At 37.1% G+C, this 15,366-nt stretch overlaps 2 protein-coding genes across 3 annotated transcripts; one reads left to right on the plus strand and one right to left on the minus strand.

The window, feature by feature from the left end:
* Positions 1 to 286: 286 nt before the first annotated feature.
* LOC117335436 lies at positions 287 to 10,043 on the minus strand. Its single transcript, XM_033895414.1, has 8 exons — positions 9,854 to 10,043; positions 8,048 to 9,419; positions 7,584 to 7,753; positions 7,204 to 7,371; positions 6,396 to 6,534; positions 5,154 to 5,276; positions 4,689 to 4,874; positions 287 to 4,161 (listed from the first exon to the last, which is right to left on the minus strand). The coding sequence occupies exons 2-8, from the start codon at positions 9,390 to 9,392 to the stop codon at positions 3,269 to 3,271; spliced, it is 3,024 nt and encodes a 1,007-aa protein (XP_033751305.1). The 5' UTR covers positions 9,393 to 9,419; positions 9,854 to 10,043; the 3' UTR covers positions 287 to 3,268.
* Positions 10,044 to 10,141: 98 nt separating this feature from the next.
* Positions 10,142 to 14,701, plus strand: LOC117335437. Of its 2 annotated transcripts, none has more exons than XM_033895415.1 (3): positions 10,142 to 10,267; positions 12,214 to 12,379; positions 13,131 to 14,701. In XM_033895415.1, the coding sequence occupies exons 2-3, from the start codon at positions 12,215 to 12,217 to the stop codon at positions 13,986 to 13,988; spliced, it is 1,023 nt and encodes a 340-aa protein (XP_033751306.1). In that variant the 5' UTR covers positions 10,142 to 10,267; position 12,214; the 3' UTR covers positions 13,989 to 14,701. The 2 variants fall into 2 exon arrangements, with proteins under 2 accessions (XP_033751306.1, XP_033751307.1); XM_033895416.1 differs by lacking the exon at positions 10,142 to 10,267 and adding an exon at positions 10,280 to 10,452.
* The last annotated feature ends 665 nt before the right edge of the window (positions 14,702 to 15,366 follow it).

Raw genomic sequence — 15,366 nt, forward strand, 5'->3', positions numbered from 1 at the left:
TGCCCCATGAACAGCGAGGGTCATTTTGAGGGGGTCTCCTTGTAGTAGTTGGTGACTATCTCACTGAACAACATACGAGAGGCTCGTCACATGTCTTGCCTAAGGACACAAGCACTACAACACAGACTGGTCCGTTTCTTGGCTTCCCCAGAAACAAACCAATACCGGGTAGGGAGCTTTGAAACATGCACCTCTTCACCCAAAGTTACTTGGCCAGCGCTCTAACCGACTGAGCTATCACATTCCCTCAGAGTGCATTAAAGAAAGAATAATGTATATCATTATATATATGTAAAATATTTTTAATAATTTAAAGTCACAAGGCACATTGAGCTGTGACAGCATATATCAACATACAGAGTATGTTTATACAGTAACAACAGAGGGATAATTGTTTTATACATAAATGTATATATAAACACCCCGAGGTTTGTACAATCTTTAACATGACACTCAACAACAAACATACAGAAACAGTGTGTAAGATTGATGATACAAGGTGTCGTCTGGGAAATGTTATCTGTACACCACTGATACAGTAAACTACGGAACACTACCAATCACAGTGGGATGTCTACATACAGCAAGATAAAAATCTACAAAATCTTTTTTCCTATAAATTCAACAGAAACATTTGCATATATTATCCTTTAAACTTTAAATGAAGGAAGACTTCCAAGTATGTTCTAACGTAATAAGGTAAAGCTTGTAAAATGTGTAATGTAACTGAGCCAATTCTAGTAAGAAAAGTAAATTAAATCTGGTTACTACTGAAAACGTGACTGAATCGTTCTGTCCAAACATTTATACAAAATATCAGATAGCTGAAAATTTCATGATTTAAGATTTTAACAGGTTAAATGTCAAAAAAGCTTGGGGCAAAATACCATCCATTGCTTGCATAATTAATTAAACAGGTGTCTAATTACTTGTGGTTTTATAAGTAAGAAAAAAACTTAATGGATCAAATTTTCATCTATGGACAGAATAGTTATTGTTCAAAACCAAATATACAAACAATAAGAATGGTAGAAATGTTGATTATTTAATCATGTACATGTTATTATGTAGAAATCTTTTTCTTACACACGTCCTAACCTCACAGCCTTATGACACTGCTTTTCTTTGCAATATTCCATCAAATGAATCACTATGTACATGTATCAGTTTTAAAAATCTATAGTACATATGTGTATGTGTTGTTTTTTCACAATTCACAGACCAAGAGAACAGGTTGCAAAATCTTCTGTTGGATTTTAAAATTATTATATACATGTAACTAAACCTCTACCAATATTATAAACATATTCCATTTGAACAAAGAAGGGTGTTTCAAATAATGTATAAAGAGGACCAACAGGACTAAGTCAGAAGACACAATATATAGCTCCCAGAGTGGGTTGACATTCCCTAGTAGTTTTGAAAAGTAGGTCAAATGTGACAAGTCAAGGTCAGCAGGTCTGCAAATGTACAACCAAAGGTCTTATCACAAGGAACACAAATGTCAAATATGAAAGCCCTGTATCATAATTATCATACAGTTCATATATTGTGGGCAAGGTTTAACATCATGGTCAAGGTCCACAAATGTAGAACCAATGGAAAGGTCTTATCACAAGGAACACAAATTGTCAAATATGAAAGTCCTATCACATACAGTTAATATACTGTGGCCAAGGTTAAAGTTTTTTAAAAGTAGCTGTCAGGTCAAGGACAGCAGGTATGCAAATGTTGTACCAATGGAAAAGTCTTGTCACAAGGAAGAAACATGTGATAAATACGGTAAGCTGTATCTTCATTACTATTGACTTAACACTGGTTTATAAAATCTTTAATCTAGCTGTTGACGAATGCCAATGCCGGTGGTATAGCAATAGCTTACCTGAACATTGCCCCAGCAAATTAAAAACTGTCCATTTCACATGAGATTTATGAATTAAACCCAATGAATTTTTCTTACATATAATCAATGATCAGTGTGCTGGGCTTTTTACAGCTATGTAATAGGAAGAACTCTTTTGTTTGAGAGGTATATAATACATGAAAATATTGTATATACAGTATACACGAAAATACTTTGTTTTTGAGGGATTGCTAACCTTAAAGTTAATTAGATCAGATTAATTTCAAGTGGTTTAATAACTGTAGGATAAAGTATCATATTCATTAATCTCTGTATGTTAAATAGCATTATTGGTATTCCTAATACAAAATGCGTTTGAAGGTTTTCTCTGAAAGAAAATAATTCAACAACTAGATCTAATTCAGATTTATACCTAGTAAACATTAAAACCATTTACAGTACAAAACAACATCACATCCTCACACCACATCTCAAACATGATTTTACATTAAAATTTTGGACTTGTGTCTGACAGCATGATGTTTTCAAATTAAATTAGAGCCGAATGCCAGCATCAGACAACTCTTTGGATAGCATACAATTCAGGAGAACAAACTCAGAAGACATGCCTGAACCAGTCATTCCCTCGGAGGACATGTCTGAATCAGTCATTACCTCAAAGGACATGCCTGAATCAGTTGTTCCCTCGGTGGACATGCCTGAAACAGTCATTCCCTCGGTGGACATGTCTGAATCAGTCGTTCCCTCGGACATGCCTGAATCAGTCATTCCCTAGGAGGACATGTCTGAATCAGTCGTTCCCTCGGACATGTCTGAATCAGTTGTTCCCTCGGTGGACATGCCTGAAACAGTCATTCCCTCGGTGGACATGCCTGAAACAGTCATTCCCTCAGACATGTCTGAATCAGTCGTTCCCTAGGACACATCTGAATCAGTCATTCCCTAGGACATGTCTGAATCAGTTGTTCCCTCGGTGGACATACCTGAAACAGTCATTCCCTCGGTGGACATGCCTGAATCAGTTGTTCCCTTTGAGGACATGTCTGAATCAGTCGTTCCCTTGGAGGACATGTCTGAATCAGTCATTCCCTCAGACATGCCTGAATCAGTTGTTCCCTCGGTGGACATGCCTGAAACAGTCATTCCCTCGGTGGACATGCCTGAATCAGTTGTTCCCTAGGAGGACATGCCTGAATCAGTCATTCCCCAGCTATAGGACATGCCTGGAACAGTTGTTCTCTCCGAGGAGATGCCTGAATCAGTCATTCCCTAGGACATGCTTGAAACCGTTGATCCCTAAAAGGACATGTCCGAATCAGACATTTTCTAGGAGGAATTGTCTGAAGCAGGTCCTTCAAAGTACATTACTAGTAATTGGTTTTTCACTAAGATTGCATGCCTAAATCAACTACTTAATGGACTTTGATCCTGTTCTCCAACACTCCAATTTAGACTTGAAATGTCGACAGGCAGTCCATCTTCCATCATATTAGTGTCAATTGGAAACTCGGCCAAGAATTTTGAAAGACTTTGGTTATGGTCCCCTCCCCCAAAGTCTGTTCCTGGGTCACAACGCAAGGGAGTTTGAGAAAAGGAGAAGTTAAAATCTAACACTGTAGAGTTGGGAGGAGTTCGGTTTTGCCCAAGAGATAACTTTTTTGCACATCGGATGTCAGGAGATATCAAAAAGCCCTTTGATTCTGTATCAGAATCCTTCAAGCAGTCCAAGAAACTTGAATCCAATAGTCCACTACTGCGAAGTGGAGTTAGGCCGATGATAGGGGAGGGCATTTGGGGAGAGGGAAATCCACAGGCTTTAAGTGGAGTAGATGTAGACACTGTTGTACTGCTACTCGTTGATAACACATTGGTCAGGGGATCCTCCTGCTCGAGATTGTCCAACTCCTCCTCTGAACTGTCGGCCATCAGCTCACGCTCCTTTGCCACAAGTTTCTGTTTCCTTCTCGCTTTACCTTTCCGCGATGGAGGTGTTGTGCGCATGTAAATTTTAGGTTTTGGAAGACCTGCTCGCAGCTTGGGTTTCTTAGCACCTGTTTGTGCCTGTGAAGTTGGGCTACACTTAGAGTCTCGCAGTCGATTTGTATCACCATCATCACTGGTACTAGTGTTCTGTGAATCAAGCCAAGCTTGACGTACAATACTGATGGACTGCTTAGGAGATGATGAAGGCAAGGAGGTCTCCTTTGGAGCAATGATGGAATAACGTTTCTTTTTAAGCCGAGTACATGATGGTTTCTCCTCAGCATTTGGCACCAAGGGAGAAAGTAAGGGAGATTCTGTCAATGTAAAAATAAAGCAACATTTGTATTTCATATTAACATGAAATGCAAGCTTTAATAACCAAAAGATTTAAGTAAATATACAAGAGGATTAAAAAAGTCAAGAAAGTTAAAACACAAACTTGTACGAGAGCACATATATACATGACATTTCCCAAGTCTTTTTGATTTAAGAGATTCACATTTTAAACCATAATTTTTTTTCTTTATTTAGAGATCGTATTCTCTTTTATTATTATTTTTGAATAACAATACAAAACTACCAAATGTAATATTGCCCAATAGTTTGAATATATTTTCATAATATACGCTTATCTAGACATTCTAGATATTTTTTGTAAAGTTATAGGGTTTTTCAAGACTTATGCTTAGATTTAAGATTTGTACAAGCCTTCAAAAAATTGGAATCAACTGATTGAAGCCTCATGCATCAAGTATCTTGATGTTCCACTCAATATTAACTTTTTTTTTTTTGCTTTTAAATCTAAGTCGGGTCCACAATCGGGATATCAAAATATGCCTACCTGGGTTTGAGTGGGATGCTAGACTCTGCCCAGACTTGGCCAGCTGGATTATCATTGGCTGGCCCTGATCTGGGATCTGGATGCCCTGCTGAACGCCCTGGCCCATGTTCTGTATGGGGATGAGTGCGTAGGTCTGTAGAGGGGTCTGTGACACTGCCATTGGCCGAGGCAGGATCGGCTGGGGACCTGAGCACATCACGAGTACATTGTATTAACACAAGCATATCTACACATTACTACCGTATTTAGCTTGAAGAACGCCATTCTGATGTTTTTTTCCCCCCATTTTAATCAATTGAGATCTTTAGATAGAAAATCTAGAATTCAGTCTTTTCTATATCATAATGATATTTTGCAGTTGTCCCTATGCTTTTTTAGGGTTCATGTAATGCAAAGCTCATTTCTAGAAATTTTTAATTCTACTTTTCCATGTCTAACAAAAGCATGACTACTATGTATTGTTACCTTTTTTAGACCTGTCTGTCAATGCTGGGTTAGGAGGTAATGCCAATTTAGGTCCATGTGATTGCTGTAAGAAGGTTGGAAGGGTCAAGGGAAGCATAGTTCCAATCCCCAATTGGCCAGCTCCTGTAGATATAAAAAGATGGTTTGGTTTTGTATGGTCATTTAAGTATGACCTCCCTTGTGTGCGAGATACGTGTAGTGATGGTGTGCGTTCAGGGAGGCTGAGGTATATACATGATTGTCTTCTTTTGAAAGTGCAAAATTTATATAATGCATCTTCACTGAAGCATACTGACAAAGATTAACAGCAGAACATCCTAAGCGGTCACATAATACAGGGTTTTTTTTCACTACTTTGGGAATGGGGCCTATGGCTTTGGAATTGGGAAAAAAATGTGCGGCAACAGGTAAATTGGGAAAAATAGACAGAATGGTAAAAATAACAAGTAGACACAAATATGGATCTATGCTATATCTATTTAGACTCAAGAGCATTATCTCCCTTTATCAAGCCAGAATAACCAATAAAACGTACAAGGGACGGCACCATCCGGATTTTTGAAGACATGTTTTTTTTTAGATCATTCGATTGGGAATTTTAACTGGTCAGATTGGGAAAAATATCAAATTTTGTCTGGGGGAATGGGGCCGAACTTCGGCCCCAAAAAAGTCCTGTAATACTGACAAAGGTTGAACCAGTCGTCCAACTTCCATAAATGCAGAGCAATAAGCAGGAGTAGCACCTATAATTTTTTAAAGACTCTGGTATATTTCGACAAGGGGACAGGACTCAAAACCTCCCTCACTGGGGCGAATGCTCAACTAAGTGCATATGTTTTTGGAAGTGCACCATGAACTTAGGTTGAACATGGTAAACAAAATAAAGACATTAATATGAAACAAATCCCTTTATCATTTTTCATTGTTATATCAGGTCAATACAACTCAAACAGTAAAATTTCTGGTCTCTGTGTTTTCATACAGTTTATAGTGCAATAAATAATGCTTAAATTTATGAAACTAGATCTTGATACTGATCAGACGAAATGTAGACGACAAAATTCTTCAAAATGTTCTTGTAGCTTTATGATTAATATTTAATCATATATTGTAAAATTGAGATTTCCCCCCATGTATGATATAAATCTTGGTTACTGTGTATAGTATGTAACCATGTCATACACATCCATACCTAAGGGAGACAACTCTAGCCTTAAACATGTATATAAGTTGTAGACTTACCTTTCCTCAATCCATCTCTAGCTGGAACTGACTTGGACTTTTCCGGACAGTCATCTCGTATTGTCCAGTGGGATCCATGCTTTTTAGATTTTTCCCGCTCAAATATACTGTACAGGGAAAGGTTGTGGCGTATGGAGTTCTAAAACAAAAACATTTACAGTCATTTTATAGAGTTAACTTTAATCTATGCAGACACAAAACTCCAATATATTCCAGACTTGTTTAGGAGCACCATAATTAAAATTTCAATCAATGATCTGTATGGATGTGATAAGCAGTCGGGATACAACTTGATATTTATCAATTATGGAACTTTGTTGGGGTCAATATTGTGTTATACTGACCTGGAAGAATAAAATATTCCAGAGATTAATATTTTAGATTCTACCAGGCCAGTATAACACCATTGTATTGATTAAATCAATGGTCTTTAACTTATAGTAGAGTGAAACCGCATTGTATTTATCTTCATAACAGGAAATTTACATTTGGGCATTGTGATGTCAGTCACAATGACGAATGATTATGATGCCATCAACACAATATTGACTCTCATCAAGTAAATATCTCAAAATGTTGATTATTGTGTGATCAATTTTCGCCAATGAGAATTGAAGAAAATTGGACCATTTGTTATTATTGATTAAAATTTTATATTTGGGTTGGAAACACATGCAAGTATGCTTTCATATCTGGCTGTGATTTCATAAAAAAAAAAAGCTGAACTATAATCGTTAGGGAGTTACATTCTTAATGGTGTTATAAAACAGACATGGGCCTCCTACTTCATCTGTGTTTAAAGACCAACCTTCCAGCCTGGTTTAGCAGTGTATCTATAGTAGAGGAATGTATCCTCTATCCAATGACAAATTTCCCTCAGTGTCATACGCTTGTCCTCTCGTGAGTTCAGAGCCATCTGTATGAGCGTCATGTATGAAAATGGTGGCCTTTTGTGACGACCACACTCCCTTGCAATCTGTACAGTAAAGGATTTAGAAATATGTATTTATATGTATCACACAGAATAATCCTATACAAATGTTATATATACAGACATGGGTTTTTTGTCCAAGCGTAGCTTAAAAGTTCCTATCAGGTATTAAACATTAATTAATTGTCCTTAAAAGACTTATTCATATATATTTCATGACGACAATAGCTTGACATATTATCTGAACTTGCACAAACCTTTTCAACATCTGAGGTACTGAGGCAGCGCCACTGTAAAGGGTTGGATGCAACACTTTTGGGGGTCTCAACAACAGAAGGGGCTATCCTGGGGCTACCCTGCACTGCCTCATTGATGCCTTGAATACCTTTCAACCAGTGCATGTTGGTGAGGGAATTATTTAGACAGTCTGAAAACAACAGGATAATGGTCAAAAGACATTTACTGTAGTAACTGTCACAAAAAACAAAAAGCATATATTGGGCATAGACATGACCTTGCTATCTGTTGCAATTCTAGAATTATTATAGAATTTGTAAGGACATATAATTGACCATTACTATGATAACTGGTGAAATGCAAAATAAGCAAAATAAAAAATAAAACAACAGCAAAGTAACGCAGTTAAACTGGACACTTCAATATATAGAACTGGTTGTGGTACAACATGTAACAGCATAAATATACTACTGGGTAGTAATACCTGATGTATTGCTCAAGTCTGGAGACTGTGACTCTGATTTAAAGAGATGAGGAGTACTTGGTCGAGATTGGTCCTTCTCCATTTTGACCACAGTCTGTTGTTCCTTGATGTTGATGTGAATAACTACCTCCCCCGCCTGTGGGTCAGGTGGCTCTGGAGGTTCTTGTTTAATGCCCTTTTCAGTAATTGTCATTTTCGTATTTGTTTTTGGTATTTGGCTCAAGTTAGGCAACACAATATTCATAGATTTAAGACATTTTGCAGCAGAAGCCCTACTGTCCAGGGGATGATATGCAGTAGAAGTCTGTACCTGTGTGAAATTCTTAATGCTATTGGTCGTACTTGGAATTGGAGAAGCTCCTGTGGAAGTATTAATGGCAGAAACAGATATGGATTTATTTTCAACAGGAGTAGAACTGGATAGGGGTTTTCCCAAGTCATGCTGAATCTGTGAAAGGACAGGTGAAATACCAGTTGGTGACTGAAAGAATGCTGTTCCTTTAAGATTACAAGCTAACGAGGACACAGGTGAGGTTATAGAATAGTTGGACGGTTCCTGACTGGATACAGATGAAGCTATTGTTCTACTTGGGCCAGGTGAGATCAGTATAACTTGTTTCGCAGCATTGTTTGGACTTGGCGAAGTTAAATCGGAAGGGGTTGGACTGGTGAGCCAACTTGATCCTCCAGCTGACTGGTATCCAGAAGATCCAGAGAGATCAATGTTGCAGGTGGAAGGAGTGTATGTAGACCTTGATACATTGTTAGGACTTTTCATTGCTTCCGTTTCATCCAGGTTTAAATCTGTATGCTGTTGTTGAACAAAACCTTCAATTATCATGGCAGATTCCGAGTATCCCTCATCCAATGACTTAACAGCTGCTGAACACTCCTTTTTTTCAGAATCATCATTGAAAACATTAATTGATGATGCGGTACTGTCATAATTATCAAATCCCAAGTCTGAGAAGTTTAATTTTACACGTTCTCTTATGTCACTTCCAAAGTGTCCTTTGCAACGAGATATTGTCTTGCTTTGTGGTTTCCATTGTTCATGACCAACTTTATCATGAGTGACTCTGGCATTTGTCCCAGACATTTTACTTTTATTTTCAGAAAGAACAAACTGAGGGGCATTGGTAGACTTTAAAAGCATTTCTGCATTTGGTATCTGGGTCTTTGATGTCTTTTGTGACTGCTGATTTACGATGAGAATGTAATTTGTTCCATCATCCTTTATCAACTTTGGGGTTCCCTGTCCTAAGGTGGTTTTTTGCCTCCCTCTGTAGACATCCATACCAGGAGGCTGGAATCCATCTCTGTGAAAGTCATGTTTCGTTTGCATTTGTGACTAAATCTGATACAGCATCACCTGAAAATATGATTATTATTTAATTTTTGTTACAATTTTCAGTGCAATGCCAATGGCATTGTTCGCATGTAAACAATTTTTGATTAGCTTGTTATTAGATCTACGACACATTATACGAGGTTAATGCGTATCTAAATATGCCCACAGTAGTCTGACGGTCTGTCTTATTGTGTCGACAGATTAGTATCATGCTTCATGGCATATGGTGGCGTTTACAAAATTTTATAATAAAAAATATCGTTTTCAAATAACTGTTATCATTACACAGGTCTATGTTCCTTATATCTTTATTTACTTGTGATTCGGAAAAGTATACATTTTTATAACAAAATATGTAAATGAATATGTAAAACAGTTACCATCTTTTGTGGCTATTTTATGACAAACTAAGAAAACAAAACAGTGGGGTCATTGAATGACCGATATGAACTCACCTGCACATCCATACAAAATTGCCAACTTCAACGTTCGTTATTTCGGTAGCTTCTTGGTCATTCAGCATTTCTCAATACAAATATCAAATTATGTGGTTGTAAAAACAATACATACAATAATAAATGGCAAAAGGATATGGCTTCATACACAATACAAGCATGCCCAAGCAGGCACGTCAACCATTTTTGAATTTTGAGGCTTGAAAGTAAATGACCAATCAAATGACTGGAATCAAGATCTCGTGAGATTTCCCGAACGCTCTTCCCAAACACCTGCTTGTGACGTTCTAGTTCATTGGTCAGCCCTGAATTCCTGTCCAATGAAACGGCGGTTCTTATAAGTTCCATGGATTCATCATGGCGGCGAATGAAAACAAACTTTGGTAAATGAGTCCAGACACGTCTTCGCGGCAGGTTTGTTGAGATTTACATAAGTCTTATAAGTCATGATCAGTCGAACAATTAAATCGGACGTCTGATCGACCCTCTACATTGTTAAAAGAACACTGAAACGATATATGATCAGAAAGCGAGATTGCGTATTTCTTGATGGATATGGTTATCTTTCATTCTGCAGTCATGATTAAAAAAGAAGCCTGGTAGTGACAGTCGTTTGTTTATAACAAGATTGTTCGATTATTTTGCTTGGAGACTGTGCCATCTCCAACCTTTAAATAGAACACAGAAAATAATAATATTCTGTATCCATGCTCACGACCTATTACACTATCAGGCGACTGATACGTACGATTCTGAAACATGACTAATACTGTAGGCCTACCGTTGTACTGTACCTTATATATCGGTGCTTTTTCTCACTGGTTTGGGAAAGGGCCTTGTTGTCTCATTTTGGGAAGAGATTTTTTCAGGGGTAAATTGCAAATTTTGGGAATTTGGCTTAAATATGAAATAATTTCAATTGGGAATGGGGCCCATTAACTGCCACAGAGCTAATTATATAAAGCCCTGTATATTATATCAGGGCATCCAGTTAACGCTTGACTTTTAGCAATTTCAGAAGTCAAATCACCATTTCTCAGAAATATGAAGGGTCAAAACATTATGTCAAATAGACATGCTCCTTCAAACTCAAGAGTCAAATCTAATTTTTGAGAGTCAAAAAACCTACTCTCAAGGGTCTTTTGGAGAACCTCATTACATGTGGCATGGACTGTTACAGTTATTTAAAGCATTTGATTGTCTGAAAAGCATTTAGAATAATAATATAATTAAGGACAATTTGAAATAAAACAGTGTTCTTCTATGCATTTGTAACAAAAAGGGTGTCATCTTTTTAGCGTGCATTTGCTATTTAATTTTGTACTTAAATGACAATTTAAATCACTTTCTTCTCCATTGACCACAGTGGCAGCATTTAGTGCAAATGTCATAGATGAGCATGACTTTACACGTGTTCTGTGTTTAGACACATGTATAGTTATGGGGCTACTATATGTTAAAAACCATGGGGACTTGGGGGGGGGGATGTGGGATTCAAAATTATTATGATCCAGGTGGTAGGTATTCTCTTACTTTAACCTTGAATTTGAGGTCATTTCAGATGCATATGAATGACTTCTATTCTTACTTTGACTTTGTACTTTGATCCTGAGCCATAAACCAAAGAAATTTTCTTATTTGACCATGAACTTGAAAATTCCTTAAATAGGAACCCAAGATGATTTGTTTCTTTGACATTACACTTGAAATCCTAAAACGGTAACCCATGGCATTTCCAAACAGGTACTTGGCTAAATTGTAAAGACTGTTTTCCAAAATCATCTCGAGTGTGATGAGAAATAGAGTAACCATACATATGTACAGATGTTACAGTAGTAACACTAACATAATATTGCTTGTACAACTCCAACACTATCCCAGGTAGCTTGTTACATTTTTAGGTCACCTGAGACGAAGCATGCTTGGGTGAAGGGTTATCAAAGTTTTTCAAATGAATGAAGCTTGACCTTCATGGAAGGTCACAGGTGTCAAATCTTTTTAAACAACTTCTCATTAAGCAAGAGGCCCATAGACCTGATATTGGGCCTGTAACATCCTGGGGTGAAGAGCTATTGAGATGGCACAAATGAATAACATTCAAAGTCACAGATGTCAAATATGCTAATATCTTTAAATAACTTCTCCTTATTATTAAGTGAGAGGCCCAGACACCCTATATTTGGCTTACAGCATGCTGGAGTAAAGCCCTATCAAGATTAATGTTCAAATGAATAACCTTCACCTTATATGTTTGGCTTTCTATATCTGAATATTTTCAGTTTAGTCATTTGCAGGAGGTATATATCTATTTGATGATAATACCAAGTAAGCTATCATTTGCCATGCCTTTTTTGCTGTAGAATGCCCCGGAAGCGTAAGAAGTCTAACAGGGACCGGAAGGCACCATTGATATTTACAGAGAGCCCTGTCGCTAATCAGCGCAATGTGCCGAGTCCTGTGTGCTGTGCCCTCCACCCACGTACTGCCCAGGCTGTTCCTGTGGACCAACTCGACAAATCATCCTGGGTAATACATGTGTATTTACTACATTATATACATACATCCTGGGTAATACATGTGTATTTACTACATTATATACATACATCCTGGGTAATACATGTGTATTTACTACATTATATACATACATCCTGGGTAATACATGTGTATTTACTACATTATATACATACATCCTGGGTAATACATGTGTATTTACTACATTATATACATACAATGTACATACTTTGACTTACGTAGATACTGCTATGTTAATGATGAGTAATTCTATCCACATTCAATTTTATCAGTTTCAATATTTCATATTTTGTATGCCATCTGAGGTATATTGTGGTTTTGTTTTACATTGCTATACTTTCTATTTGATTATTGAGTTTCTTTATATTTCTGCTTTAAGAAGTTAGCAAAGACTAGTGATTAAAAAGAATTGTATACAAGTTGTACTTAATAATGTAATCAATCTTATTAAGTCATCCAATCAAACAAAAATACATTAAAATTGAATGGAAATATTTTAATAGGTTGCTTATTCCTGTATCTGCATTAGACTGGTTAAAATATGTGTATGATGTCAACAAATAGACTGTATGAGCAGATGGTATTTGGAGAGTTGATGATTATAGTAGAACTATACAAATAAAAAAAATATAATCTCAATCTCAACACAAATTGAAGTGTTTGGAGATTTCCTTGAATGACTGTCTAACAACAGTAACACTACTGTTTATACAGCTTTGTTTCAATGCTTTCTTGTCACCACCAGGTGTCGCCACAGTTCAGCAGTACTGTCCAGTCTGAGGGTCAGGGCGGCCGTAGGACTTTAAGACGACAGAAATCTTCTGCCGATAACAAAGGATATAAACCTGAATGTACTTGTGGGTCAACAGGTCATGACCAGGTTAAAGGTCATGGTCACGCAGGAAGTAAATATAAGTCTCTGGAGTTCTTGGGCAGTAAGAAGGCACGGACAAGTGTTTCAGTACTGGAGGAAGTGAGTATTGAGGAAAACATCTCTCCTAATGTTGCTAAACATCAGAGAAATCTCAGAAAACAGTCTCTCACATCCTGGATTGGCGATGATTGTGAAAATGAACCAGTTTTGAAACGTAAAGTTAAACATAAAAATTCAAGGCTAAGTACCAAAAGTGTTGAAAGAGACGATTTAAATACTGGAGACAATTCTATAGGACCGAGTACAGAGTGCTCTCCCTTACCTAGGTGTCCTGTTGATGTATGTACCCCAATCATCAATAAGGAAAATGACACAAGCTTACACACTCCAGTGAAACAATTATTTCCAGGCAATAGTAAAGAAGCTGGGGGAATTTCTGAGTATGTCCAGCCCAAGAATATGATGAATGATGTAGTGATGAATTCACCTACAAATGAATTTTACTCACAAAGCCCTATCTGTGATTCGGTATGCGACAGTGAACCTGAAGATAAAACACCAAAATCAAGATATTTTTTGCGGAAATATTTTGAAATGACCATTTGCTCTACTCCAAAAATTAATCATGCACTAGGCTCAAGAATTCTTGTTCTAGACACACCAGAAACAGAATATGGTTTGCCAACCAGGAAAAGACAGTGTCTACAAAGGAAGCAAGACACATCTTAAACTTCATGCTAGGTCAGACAGTAAGATCTATCAGGCAACAAGTTCCAGCTATGAATGATCCTGACATGTTGTAATTTTGGGTAGAATTGATAGCAATAATGATGCATGTCTTACATGCTGTCCATATTTGACTATATTGTTAAATGTTGATCAATGATATTAAGAGTATTGGTGTATCTACAGTCTCTCCAAAATCCAACTTCCAATGGTTCTTCTTTCAATATAGTTTTGCACCTTTGGCATTTATGTCAGGCTACAAGAAAACTAATCTGTGAACTTTTAAGGGTCATGTGATCTCTTTGATTACATATGATGTGAAGGTATTTACCTGTCAACTTTCTTTGTCAAGGTCATACTGACTGGCATTTGTTCCAACTTTGGTGCAACACCTAAATGTAATCTTTAAAGGAAATTATGAGGGCAGTGATTGGTCAGTTTATTAGTATCTTAATCCAAAAGAAGTGGCTTACCAGGAGCTTTTGTTACTGCCATGTGTATGTCCCAAGGGTGCAGAGAAGGTATATTGAGAAAACCCTTGGATTTTGGAGATAGGACAAGGCTAGTGTCTGTCGTTACTATGGATACAGCTGATCACTCAGGAAATTCCAACATTGTTGCAGGTCAGCAATGTTTATCTTCAATAAATAAATTATGTTCTAATTATACTTGGATAGTCTGTCCGATATTAAATGTATACAACAGTTAACATTGACTTTTCCTACTTTTTGTTTTAATTCACCTGCAGCTGCCTGAATGGTGAGTTTATGCCATGGTGCAGCAGTGTCCGTCATCCAAGTAACAAATAAACTTTTTCCTTTGACTATTTCTCAATGACCAAGTCATGACGTTGGGCGTCAGTAGCACAAACGGAGGATTGTCCATAAAGTTTCGTCAAATGAATACCCAGTAGTCTTGATCTACATTAAAGGTCACAGAGGCCTAATGTCACTACTGTAGTGTTCACTTTGAGGACGTAGCATTCCTAGATTTTACCTAGATTCTGATGGCATAATGGATGAAGCAGAAGATGCTCACCCTTGTCTTTGTATATTTGGAATCGTGATTTTGTTATTAAATGACAGTATTTGTTATTTAAGCAGCTTGAATAATATTTTGACAACAGGTAGCATGGAAAAACCGATTTAATTTTCATTTCATTTGCCTTTTTTTTAAGGAACCTGCAAAATGGTATACCACTGTGGTATATGACATCCTGTGTAGTAAAGATGCTGGTACATTTAACTCCCATGAGGATTACCTCTAACTGCAGTCCAGAAGTAAAACCACAGCAAAAATGAAGGGGGGTTCATTTGAGGGCATCGGCTTATTTGCAGATGAATACAGTAATATCGTAGATCATGTTAATTATATGCCCCCA

Source organism: Pecten maximus, chromosome 10 (genome assembly GCF_902652985.1).
Source record: "Pecten maximus chromosome 10, xPecMax1.1, whole genome shotgun sequence".
Lineage (NCBI taxonomy): Eukaryota > Metazoa > Mollusca > Bivalvia > Pectinida > Pectinidae > Pecten > Pecten maximus.

Excerpts from the sequence above, each read along its gene's own strand:
- LOC117335436 (XM_033895414.1), bottom strand. The coding sequence starts at position 9,392 with ATGCAAACGAAACATGACTTTCACAGAGATGGATTCCAGCCTCCTGGT. Across the intron at positions 7,372-7,583 it reads GTACCTCAGATGTTGAAAAG|ATTGCAAGGGAGTGTGGTCG; the intron begins GTTTGTGCAAGT and ends TTTACTGTACAG. Across the intron at positions 4,875-5,153 it reads GACAGACAGGTCTAAAAAAG|GTCCCCAGCCGATCCTGCCT; the intron begins GTAACAATACAT and ends TGATGTGCTCAG.
- LOC117335437 (XM_033895415.1), top strand. The coding sequence starts at position 12,215 with ATGCCCCGGAAGCGTAAGAAGTCTAACAGGGACCGGAAGGCACCATTG. Across the intron at positions 12,380-13,130 it reads AACTCGACAAATCATCCTGG|GTGTCGCCACAGTTCAGCAG; the intron begins GTAATACATGTG and ends TGTCACCACCAG.